General features: G+C 31.3%; 1 protein-coding gene across 1 annotated transcript; it reads left to right on the top strand.

The window, feature by feature from the left end:
• The first annotated feature begins 6801 nt into the window (after positions 1 to 6801).
• Positions 6802 to 11024, top strand: LOC111386400 (serine/threonine-protein kinase HT1-like). The gene is made up of 3 exons (XM_023010852.1): positions 6802 to 7856; positions 9545 to 10000; positions 10582 to 11024. The coding sequence occupies exons 1-3, from the start codon at positions 7494 to 7496 to the stop codon at positions 10825 to 10827; spliced, it is 1065 nt and encodes a 354-aa protein (XP_022866620.1). The 5' UTR covers positions 6802 to 7493; the 3' UTR covers positions 10828 to 11024.
• Positions 11025 to 12533: the final 1509 nt, after the last annotated feature.

The raw sequence follows: 12533 nt of genomic DNA, 5'->3' as shown, positions 1-12533 counted from the left end.
TAATTTCATCTTGAACATAATACAACATCATCCAACTTTTCTTAAACGATATTTCATTTTCCTAAGGATTAAACCAAGTGTACGGATGATTTCTTGATAGAATTTTTCCAGATGCCGTATTGTGGTCAATTTTTCTTTTTCATTTGTCCCTTTTTTTTTCAGTCACCAATGAAATGGTGCCACCTCACCATCTGTACAAATTCTGTGCACCGATCAGGGTTCTTTTCCTAAGGATAAAACCTAGTGTATAGATGATTTCTTGATAGAATTTTTCCAGATGTTGAGTTGGTTAGTTTTTTTTTCAGTCACCAATGAAATGATGCCACCTCACCGTCTGTATAAATTCTTACACCAAACCGGGTTCTTTTCCTAAAACTAATGAGGATGACACATTCTATTAATGCTCAACTCTTCATCTGCATTAGGAGATACCACCTTACTAGGCACCAATCTAAAGAGTTGACTATGAATTTTTCGACCATTGTAATTAAATGGTGCCTACACTTCTATTAAATCTTCTGCATGCGTCTGTAATATTCACCTTACAAATTTGGGTAACTACATTTTGGACATGACCTCGATAGGTTATTGGAATTCGAGATATGAGAATGGTAAGTATATAAGAAAATTAAGTTACCTCTCTTGATATGTTCGATATTTTAGAATTTTTGATTGATTCTAAAGTTCGAACAAAGTACATGAATAAATAATTTAACGAAGTCTAAAATAATAAAATGAAAAATTGAAACTTACATCTATGATCTAACAAAACCATCAACAATGTGAACTTATTTTCGTTGCAGGGTTAACGAACATAAACTTATGTACATATGGAATTGGACTCCTTGTAAGCACAGTATACAGACAGCTCTTGTTTTCTTGCCTGATGGAGCACATCCTGCGATTTACCTCTCTCACAAAACTCTAGGGACGGATCGGTGGGGGCCTTCAAGGTTGGAGTTCAACTATTTTTTTTTTTTTTTTAATACTTTCCAAGATCAATGCAACACATTATTGGCTCTAATTCAAGCTAAAATATTGTCCTACTTATTTACCACCCTTTTGGCTTCTCATTCCTTTTCTCTCTTTTATTTTCAACCACACAATTTTCAATAAAATAATATTATACGCAAATAAAAAAAATTTCATTTTTTTTCATCTACACATTTTTCAAAAAAACATTATTCCAACTATTAAAATTTCAAAAAAATGGAGGCCAAACGGGGCTTAAACCAAGATATGAATATGCAAATTTCAAAATAATTAAAAAAATATCAATGCCAAAAAGTTGCTTAATCTCTTTTTAAATACTTTCATGCATACAATATATTTTCTAGATCGATACAACACCATATTGACTCAGTTTTAAATCAAAATTTCATCATACATCATTGGACCGACATAGTGAATGTTTAATATAGAACTTAAATATCGATAATATCAAATTACTCAATTATTTTTTATAATATTATTCTCCACCCAACTTGATAGTATCGGCACTCTACAAGAGGCTCCTGTATTCCACATTGTGTTATTGAAGATTGTACTTTAATGTACAAGCAAATTAACTGTATTAATTATTGATAATTAAACCGGTAATTATATTCACACTACATTTTTTATTTGTTACACCATATTTTAATTTATCCTTAATTTTATTTTCTACACATTTTTATTTTCAACATTTTATTAATTAGCACATATCATATTGTATAATGGCTTATGCCAAACAAGTCTGATCGAAAGCTTAAAATAACTAATTTTTCAATCATACTTTTAAAATTAATAAATGAAAAAATGTGATAAAATATTTTCCTCATTTTAAAGAACAAACAAAAAAGATATTTTAAATGAAACCATCATCATAGACAATATTTGCTAATTAATAAAATGTTGAAGATAAAAATTCGACAAAAAAAAAAATATGGACAAAAGTTCTCCAATGAGCAAAGATTTATGACCTTGAGTAAAATAAAAATATGATGCTACTAATAAAAATTGTGACGCAAATATAATTATACAAATGGTGTGATTGGAAGCATGAAATTTGCATAGAAAGAAATAAATTCTAGGCAATGAAAATTATTAATTTAATATGTTTAATTACTTTAGTTTTCAACCTAGAAAATATTATACTTATTCATTTTTAATTGATGGATAAATGAGAGAGAGTGATAGATGAGATAGTGAAAGAATGAATGAATTATTGGAAAATAAAAATCATCATTCCATAAAGAAAATATTTTCCTTATTTTTTAGAAAAATATGATAATATGACCAAAAGTTTAAAAATATTTTTCATGAAAAAAAATTAACAATTGGACACTTTAAAAATAAAAACTTTGATTGAAAAAAAAAATATATATATATATATATATATATATATATATATATCAAACATAAAAACTGCAAAATGCTACCGGTTTTACGGTCATGTACGGGCCCAATTAAATATCGTACCATCAAATGCATGCCCCACTATCACGCGTTTCAAGTACAAATCTTTGATGGTGCAATTTTTATGATTTTTTTTTATAATTTTTTATGTTTTAATATATCTCGAAGTGGTTAATCTGAAATGCGACTTTATAATTATGTGTGATGATGAGCAGCCAAGATGATGACAACTGTATGGCTGTGATTAAAGAAACCCGTTAATCCATCTAATAATGCTTCATATACAATGAAATATTTTGAATAAAATATTTTACTCGTAAATGATATTTTACTTATAAGAAATTATCTACATAGAAGTTAATTTTAATTTTAAAAATTGAAATATTTACTTATAATTAATTTTTTAATTAATAAGTAATTTTATAAACATAAGTAAAATTTCTACTTTTATTTTTATATTTTATAAGTGATTTTTTTCTTTATTAGTATATTTTTTACTTGAGAAATTAGTTACTAAAAGTGAATTTTGATCTTACACATGATTTTTAAATTATAAATAAAATTTTAGTTATAAAATAATTTTTTGGTTACTGCATTTTTATTTAGAAGTACTTTTTTTTATGTATAATTAATTTTTTTTCTTGTGAAATAATTATTTCAAAGAAAGTAAAATTGGAAGGAAATATGAAAAATGTCAAAAACAACCGATACAATGGTTAAAAATACGAGTCAAATTACATTAGACTAGGCTTAGGCGATTTTTAAAACACTAAGGGGGTATTCTCTTTGTGTTTCAATTTTCTGTTTTGAGTTTTGTGTTTGTTTTGAAATTGTTGAAAATGCGTTCTTTTTGTTAGTTTCTCAAAACAAAAAAAATGATTTTGTTTTTTTTGAATTTTAAGAATCACCACAACACCACCTAAAAAAAAAAAAAAAAAAAAATTAATTTTAAATTTTTTTTTTAAATTTTGAAAAACCCCCCCCCCCCCCCCAAAAAAAAAAAAAAAAAAAAAAAAATGTGTGTTTCCTGCGTTTTCAAGTTTTACACTGAAAACGTCCAAAACGACAAAAAAGTCGTTTTGTGTTTTCTTCACAAATTTTTTTTTTCGTTTTCAAAAATTCGTTTTCGAAAACGGGAAAGAGAACACGTTTTCACCATTTTGAAAAATAGAAAACGGCCCGAAAACGGTAAAGAGAACAAAGCCTTATTTTTTCAAGTTTTTATAAACGGTGTCACCCAAAAACAAACAAAATCAATGGAAAAAAAAATAAAAAATGAAAAATAAAAAATTCTCAAGCAAGTCCTTACAGTTTCTAAGAATCTTTCATCTTCTTGTCTCTCTGCAAAAACTCTTTTTGTCTTTCTTGGTCTAATGATAAGTTGCCCTGTACAATTTAGGGCTTTTGTGCTCTAATGATAAACTAGACCGTGGTTGTTATTTTTATAGGATTTACTATGATTATTAGCCTATGTTTGCTCTTTAGTTGATGTCACTTTGTGATTGTAAAGTTTAAAATGTGGTGAGGAATTTGAGGTTTTATTGCTTACTTTTGGTCTCAGAAGAGCTCCGTACGGTAGATCTAAATTAGATCAATCTAAGTCATCAATCTCATGTTCTTTTTAACTTGTTAAATTGTATTATTATCGGTGCATAAAAATTAGTATTATCAGAATTTTATGACTTTAAGAAAAAACACATTACAAACAAGATTTTTTAAACGCGTGCCCTAGTTTGTTGGATCTCTCGTTTCCTTTCTATATCTACCAATAAGAGAAAGTTCGTAAATTTACAGAACCAAATCTATGTCATAGAAAAACTACATACTAAACAAGAATTACGGTGGAGCGAAAATAAGGGGTGTCTTCAAATAAAATTGTGATGGAGTCAATTGAGAATTTAATGAAATTCAATGGAATCCTTTAAGATTTATATATTCTCGATAACTAGTGAATTTATAAATATTTCATTAATATAGGAATTTTAAAAGATTTGAATGATTTTCAAGCTTAAAAATACATATAATCAAATCTTTTGAAATTTTACCATAATTGATTAGATTCTTATGGGATTTATTATAATCTATTTAAATCTACAAAATTCATTGGATTTATAATCTTTTAAAATTCATCAAAATCTTATAGTTGAAAACACCTCCATAAATTAGTTTCTATTTTATAAATTAGACATTCCAATTAATTGTAATATGTAAGAATTTAATAAAGAAAAACAAAACCCACAGCCAAACCAAGAAAGTAGAATAGTTAATGGGCAGATAAGTTCAAAATTATGTGCTCAAAAGCTCACGACAAGATTTATGCTTATCAAATCTTAACTTTTTCTTTGGAAAATAAGTTATTTAAATACATAGTTTTTTGAAAAAGAAAAAAAAAAGGAATTTTAAATGGGGAGTGACCGTATACGGAAGGTGCATACGGCAGTGTCCTACGGAGAACACAAAAGCCACCCATAAGGGGAGAACACGTGTGGGTCCCACGTTCCATTAATTTTTTTTTTTTTTTTTTTTTCTGTTTCTTGTAACTCCCTTAATGGCATGCCAGAAGGCCCATAACTCATGCATATGCACTTAAAATTACTAAATTAACCTTGTCCTTTTTTATTCCCTTTTCAAGGCTAAAATGAAAATTATATTTTATTTCCAAAAGTACCCAAATGTTGTTGGTGGTAAAATTATGATTAATGTTATTTTTTATTTTTGGATATTCAGGTATCCCAACTTACACTAAACTAAATTTTGGACCTCCAAGACCCTTGGCCCTAGAACCTTGGAGGGGGTAAATCGCTGGATATGCCTCAACTGGATCACATGTTCCCCTCATTGCTTGTACACTTCTGCGCACAAGAGACCCTCTTCCACAGTGATTGCTCCATACCAAATTTTTGGCCGCAGGTTCCCACCAAAAATCGAACTCTCCACCCTACCAATGGAAACAAGACAATGTTATTTATTATCAACGATGAAAGTAAACACCAGCTTAGATAACAATAGACTCTTATCTAAAGTACTGAAAATAACATTACTCTAAGATTTTATTGTTCGAGAGTTCTACAATTGTGTTCCATAGTAGAGTTGGACTTTCATTTCAAGGGGGCAAACATTAAGTTACAATTTTTAAAATAATATAACAATAATAAAAATATTTCATAAATTACTACAAGAATGGATTGATAGTTGACAGATAGAAGACAACTGCTTTCGTGGGTGAAAGTCTGTGGTCAACATAAGCGATGATGACTAGTGCCGTAGCGAAAATTTTAGATTTTTTATGGAATTGGTACAAAGTCCTTTACATAGAATTTGGGGAGAAATGAAAATTTATTTAATGATTTAGGGGGGAAGTTATGCACAACACTCTAAAAATGAGGGAAAGAATGAAAATTTAAATTTTAGAAAAAGTAAAATAAATTAGAAAACATGTAATATAAGTGGCTCCAACGTGACCATGTGTGAGTTCATCCCTGATTTTAAAGGAATTAATGTTTGTACAATTATTTTGAGGCACTTAATTCTTATTTGATCTAATTATGTGATAATTAAATAAAAATTTTAATTTATTAGAAATAAATGCATGTTGTCGATACAGATTATAGAAATTAAATCCATCGACAACTTTCACATTGGGTCAGTGGGCCCCTATTTGACAACCATCAAATATTTTTTTTTTCAAACTCATTTCCAACCACACTTTCTCACAATAAAAATATTTTGTATGTTAATCAATCATGCTACTTGTACAATGTATTTTACAACTTGGTTTATAATGTATGAGTTGACAAACATCACATCCATCTATTTGAAAAATTGTTTTTAGATCAATGGCCAGAATTTTTTCAACACATTTGTTGTCAATCAAGTTGTACAAATACATTGTACAAGTGGTTTTATTCAAAAAATTTAGTGTTTGTTTGGTAGAGATTTTAATAATTGATTTTTTTACCGTTAAAGATAAAGTAGGTTCTACGTGTGAGAGAATAATTCGAAAATAACGACTATAATAGTGAAATAACGATAAAAAAACTGATTTTAATTGACTTTTTAACTGTACCAATCAAGCTCTTATTTTAATTGTTGTCGGACTGAATTTCCTTTTTCTCTTTCCAATTTGTTAGCACTTAATCGATTTCACAAGAAAGGTGAGAACGCGAACGAAGAGGATGAAATATCTCGAGATCCTATAGGGGGTTTATTTGGAATTCGAAATGATAAATCAGTCAATTCAAGAAATCGGCTATGGTATCCAAGTAATTCTAGGAAAATCTAAGGTTGAAAATATAATGTGGCTGAGGGGCAGAGGTCTTCATCATTAGACACTCGTATGTCTCCTCTGAAGTGGATCTTCGCACGTTATATATGTTGGGCTAACTTTGTATCTCTCTCCTCCCTTCCTCACTTTATATTGTCTAATCTCTATGTATCTATATAATCCTCTCTCTTTCTCTCTCTATATCTATACATCTCTCACATTTATTATCCTTCTTCATAACTCTTCATCAGTCATCAGTGTGACAGAAATAGATAGCCAACAGCCCCACCCTCCCTACTCTACGCCATCCCTATACTATACCTCCTGCCTCTATGTCCTCCCCAGGCACCACCTCCCTACAGAGAGAGCTTCATCTCCATCTGAGCTTCACATGGAACTACGACACACATTCTTTATGAATTCCTTTTTTTCTTTTATATGCTTATAAGTGTTTTTAGTTGAATCCATCCAACCCTCCTTCCTGATACTTCATTCTTGGTACAAAGATTGATGCTCTAAGAATACGTATTTTGTTTCTATATATCGATGCGTGCATATACATTTGTTGTTTGCACAGGCGGAGTTGCTTTTCTTGAATAAACAGTGACTAAATTCCCATTTCAAATCTGAGTTGTTTATGAACCTTTTTTTTGTCTCTGACAATGAAAACCCGAAAAAGAAAGACTTCAGAAATGTAGTTGAAAACCCAAATCTTCAACCTCTCAAAGTTAATATTAGAATTGATTTTCAAGTTATAAACCCTTGTGCCCACAAGAAGTCTGAGTCTTTTTCCTCTTCAAATTAAGGAATTGAATCATTTTATGCAAAACCCATGAAGAATTTTTACTGGTTTAAGCAAATCGCAAGCACCCAGAGCAAGCTGGAGAGGAGGCTGTCATTGGGAGAGTACAAAAGAGCAGTTTCATGGTCAAAATACTTGGTGTCATCTGGTGCTGAAATTAAAGGTGGAAGAGAAGAAGAATGGAGTGCTGATATGTCACAGCTTTTTATTGGCAGCAAATTTGCTTCTGGGAGGCACAGCAGAATCTATAGAGGGGTATATAAGCAGAGAGAAGCAGCAATTAAGCTTATTAGCCAGCCTGAAGAGGATGGAGAGTTGGCTGCATTGTTGGAGAAACAATTTACATCAGAAGTTGCTCTCTTGTTCAGGTTAAGGCATCCCAATATCATCACTGTAAGTAGGAATGTATTTCTTCTTTTTTTCTTTTTTCCCCCCCTTTTGTCGTTGGTAAAGACATACACAGAAATGATCTAATGAGAATTGGTACTCATCTTATACTAGTCACCGATAATGTATCCAACATTGAATTAATATGACACATAACATGTGCTTAGGATAATATGACACATCACCGGTGCTCATCTCATGAGCACATATATATATATATGATTTCAAGTGTTGTTAAAAATCAATAGCAAAACTGTGTAACACGTTAAACAAAGCTGCCAACCATGATTTTAGTGTACCAAAACTGATATAAGTTTAATCAATATGGTAAGAGAGTATAGGAAGACTTTATTTTCGATTATCTTGCTACCGTAGATTATGGAAATGCATACGTTGGGCCTCTTATGGAAAAATGAAAATTTTGGACATATAAGGTCTTTGATGAGAAAATGATATAGCTGAAATGGAATGTGTTGAAGATGTAATTTAATGAATGAGCCTGGTTTTAGACGAGCTTGTTCAATGTTTGTGTTGTGTATCGTTGATTTGTGTTACACGCGCAAGGTAAATGACATACCTTTTGATAGCAGGATCAGAATTTCACTGGCATTATCTGAGTTTTCTGATTAGCCTGCATGTTAAGAATGATTGAACAATATATAGACTGTAAGCTTATTTGAGTCATGGTTTCTCCTGTCGTGTAGATGCAAGTAGCTATTAGACCAAAGAATGATGGAGATGATATTTGTTATTTGGTTACGGAATTGTTCTGTAACTGCATCATTCGTGTTCACAGGTTTCAAATCCCTTGGGAAACCTGGATCGGAAATAGATTGTATGAAACAAAGGAAAGTTCTATATTTATTTGATTTGGTTTAATGGTTGACCAGTGCAATGAACCTTACTATTTTACGGGACTCATCAATTTACTTAATGTATGAGATCCAGATCTTGCATAATACCTTTGAATCTAGATGGTGTGATCGAGGTAAGATAATCCAAATGTATGAAAAAAGTATGATGAATTGAACATACTTGTAGGGGACAGAGGATCCTATTCATTTCTCGATAATCCTCTGAGTATTTCTAAGTTGAATCATAATTGTTAGGTTGACGCCAGGATAAACCTTATCGACATCTTTGGTAAAAGGATTGGCCATAACTTGACAATATTAAAGAAAAAAGTTAGCCCTTGTTTGAGCCCCATTTTGAGGGGAAAAATGAATTTTTGAATAGTGTATTGATGTGAAATGTGTGGTTAAAAAATAAAGAAAAGTTTTGAATTTACGTGTAATATTATTTTATTGAAAAATGTGTGGTTGAAATTATGTCAAAATACTGTAGAAGAATTCATTTTCTCCAAAGAATGGGGATCAAACAAGGGCTTAAAATTCTGTTATATTGGCTAATCTTATACAATTACACATGCTTTCAGAGTAATTATGCTGCAATTTATGTTAGAGGTCCACAGGTTTGTATACATGTCCCCTTGTATCAACTGCAAACTGATATTCATAATGTTAGTTGAACCTTATAAAAATGTCCTATTCTTTTAAGTGGTAAAATTTTTTTTAAGCTTTCATTTACGGTTTGGAGATTGGTTTTTAAGAATGATTGATTGGTAATTAGTCTAAGAACTACATTTCCATTTCAGTTTTATGACCTCAATATGAATGTTTGACATCATAATGCAGTTTATAGCAGCGTGTAAGAAACCTCCGGTGTTTTGTATTATCACCCAGTACTATCCTGGTGGATCACTGAGAAAGTACCTCCATCAACAAGAGCCATATTCACTTCCCCTCAACCTAGTACTAAAATTGGGACTTGACATTGCACATGGGATGAAATATCTTCATGCTCAGGGAATTCTTCACAGGGATCTCAAATCAGAAAATCTGCTGCTCGATGAAGATATGTGTGTGAAGGTTGCAGATTTTGGCATATCTTGCTTAGAATCACAATGCGGCAGTACCAAGGGCTTCACGGGCACTTACCGTTGGATGGCACCAGAAATGATAAAGGAAAAAAAGCACACAAAGAAAGTAGATGTTTACAGTTTTGGCGTTGTCATGTGGGAACTTTTAACGGCATTGATACCGTTTGATGACATGACTCCAGAACAAGCAGCTTTTGCTGTCTGCCAAAAGGTAACTTCACGAGGCTAACTCTGATGCAATGCGTCTTTGTGCTGCTTTACGCTGGGGTCATCTAACTGAATATATAGATTGTAGGTTTGTAGGCATTCTACATTGATCATCTCACATTATTCTGATGATTATTCACTTAATTGCCTTTTTTCCCAAACAATTAACCATCTCCCAAGTTTAGGGTTTTCGTTTCTGTATATTCTTTTGCCAAGAGTGTTTGGCAAATTGGAAATTAGAGATAAAGATGAGCAAGTTGGTTTTATGTCTTGTGTGATTCTTGTGTGGCATTTGCTCATCTTCAATATCAACATGAATAGGGTGATCTAAGTTATGAAAAACCGCTAGAAAGAGAATAATACCATATTTCTCATTTGTATAATGAAATTTAATCATCTATAATTGATTATGCATGTTTAAAAATCTTGCGACTTTTAGCGATCACGCTTAATAAGTTGAAGTCCTGTGTGCTTGGTTATAAGCCCTGAGTTTTTGAATTCTCGTTGTTCACTCTTGATGCATTTATATATGAGATAAAGAATCACACTCATTAACTTTTTTTAAACCATGTTTGTTGTATGCAGAATGCAAGGCCACCATTGCCTTCTTCATGCCCAATGGCACTTCGGCTGCTCATAAACCGGTGCTGGTCCAGTAATCCTGACAAACGGCCACACTTCGAGGAGATCGTAACTATTCTTGAAAAATACACAGAGTCTCTCGAGTGCGACCCTGAATTCTTTTTGTCTTATGAGGCCCCAGAGGGATTCTCTCCTTCGAGATGCCTACCAAAGTGCATTGCGCGTAGATCCCCATCTTCAAGGACATGAGAACATGCAAGATTGTGTATGATACTAAAATGTATCGTAGGTTTCTGCTTCTTTAGGCCTTAATGTTTAGTGTAATTTATAAAAAAACTTTCCTACACCATTATTTTTCTTCATGGAATGTAATGGAACCAAAAGTGCTATGTTTTTTTTAGTAGTATCATGGGAATAGAATCGAACAAATCTTGTTTGGAATGACATGGCATTCTTCAAAAAAGGTAATTAGCACAAAGTGTCTCTACCTTTCAATGTTATTGTGCACAACGTCCATGCCTTTCATTTTTATGACATTTTTGTCCTTATTTCAATGTTTCATAGTAGAAACATCATTTTCACCATTTTTAATGTAAAATGATCAAAATATCCTTTCATTTAAATAAAATAAAATAAAAAAATAAAGAATAAATTACAATCTTACTCTTAAATGTTTTAAAAAGTATAAGTGAGTTCAAATCATTACTAAAAGGCCTAATAGCACAAAATGTCTCCACATTTGGCTTATAATGTGTAAAATATTCATACATTTCAAATTGGTGAAAATAACGATTTTCGCAATGAAATGTGGAAATAGGGATGAAAATGCAAAAAAATTGAAACACATGGACATTTTCAGTAAGAAGTGTCAAACATATGGATGATTTTTGCTATTGGACCTTATTAAAATATTAAAAAAAAAATAAAAACTCTCTCTCTTCCTTTCCTCTCTAAATGGGTCAGTCACCTTAAAAGCCAAAAAAAAAAAAAAAAAAAAAAAAAAAACCACCAAAAATTTTCTCTCTTCTCAAAATGGATCAGTCACCTCAAAAACAAAAAAAACTCCAGCAAACCACCACCCAAACTGCTGGATCACCATATCACCAAAATCCCCTCACTTCCCTCTAAACATACCATCCAACATCTAACCTTGAAACCTTCATGCCAATAGATTTATTCAGAATTGCAAGCCAAAATACCCAATTCGCGAATGTAAATACTAGCGGCATCACCTATTCCGGAGAAACTCATGCCATTTCCAACACACTGATTGACTATACTCACTATGGTGCATCTCTTCATGGTCTTAAATTATCAACAGATCATTCAATGGTATTGAGGTTCAACTGTTTGGACGATGGTATCGGAGTTTTTTCAACTTGGCAATCCTGTTTTGAGAAGAGAGAAAGTGTGTGTTTTTTTATTTTTAATATTTTAATAAGGTCTAATAGCAAAAAAATCTCTATATTTGACACTTTTTGTGAAAAACGTCATACGGTTCAATTTTTTGTGTTTTCATCCATATTCCCACGTTTCATTGCGAAAAATGTCATTTTCACCAATTTGAAACGTAGGAATATTTTGCACACTATAAGCCAAACGTAAGGACATTTTGTGCTATTAGGCTTTTTAATAATTATTTGGACTCACTTGCACTTTTTAAAACATTTAGAAGTAAGATTGTAATTTATTCTTTTTTTTCCTTTTTTTTTTTTTTAGTTTTATTAAATGAGAGGGTACTTTGGTCATTTTACATTAAAAATGCTGAAAATGACGTTTCTACAATGAAAAGTTGAAATAAGGACAAAAATATCAAAAAATGAAAGATATAGACGTTTTGCACAATAATATTGAAAGTTGGAGACCTTTTGTACTAATTACCATTCTTCAGAAAATATAAAAATAATGGTCAGTATCTTTTTCTAGTATGAATATGCTTGGCATAATTATCAATA

This window comes from Olea europaea, unplaced genomic scaffold (assembly GCF_002742605.1).
Source record: "Olea europaea var. sylvestris unplaced genomic scaffold, O_europaea_v1 scaffold3546, whole genome shotgun sequence".
Taxonomy (NCBI): domain Eukaryota; kingdom Viridiplantae; phylum Streptophyta; class Magnoliopsida; order Lamiales; family Oleaceae; genus Olea; species Olea europaea.
Note: the sequence above shows the minus strand (reverse complement) of the source record. Positions and strands in the feature narration are given on the sequence as shown.

Coding starts and splice junctions, on each gene's coding strand:
- LOC111386400 (XM_023010852.1), top strand. CDS start 7,494: ATGAAGAATTTTTACTGGTTTAAGCAAATCGCAAGCACCCAGAGCAAG. Junction 7,857..9,544: donor GGCATCCCAATATCATCACT/GTAAGTAGGAAT, acceptor ATCATAATGCAG/TTTATAGCAGCGTGTAAGAA. Junction 10,001..10,581: donor CTTTTGCTGTCTGCCAAAAG/GTAACTTCACGA, acceptor TGTTGTATGCAG/AATGCAAGGCCACCATTGCC.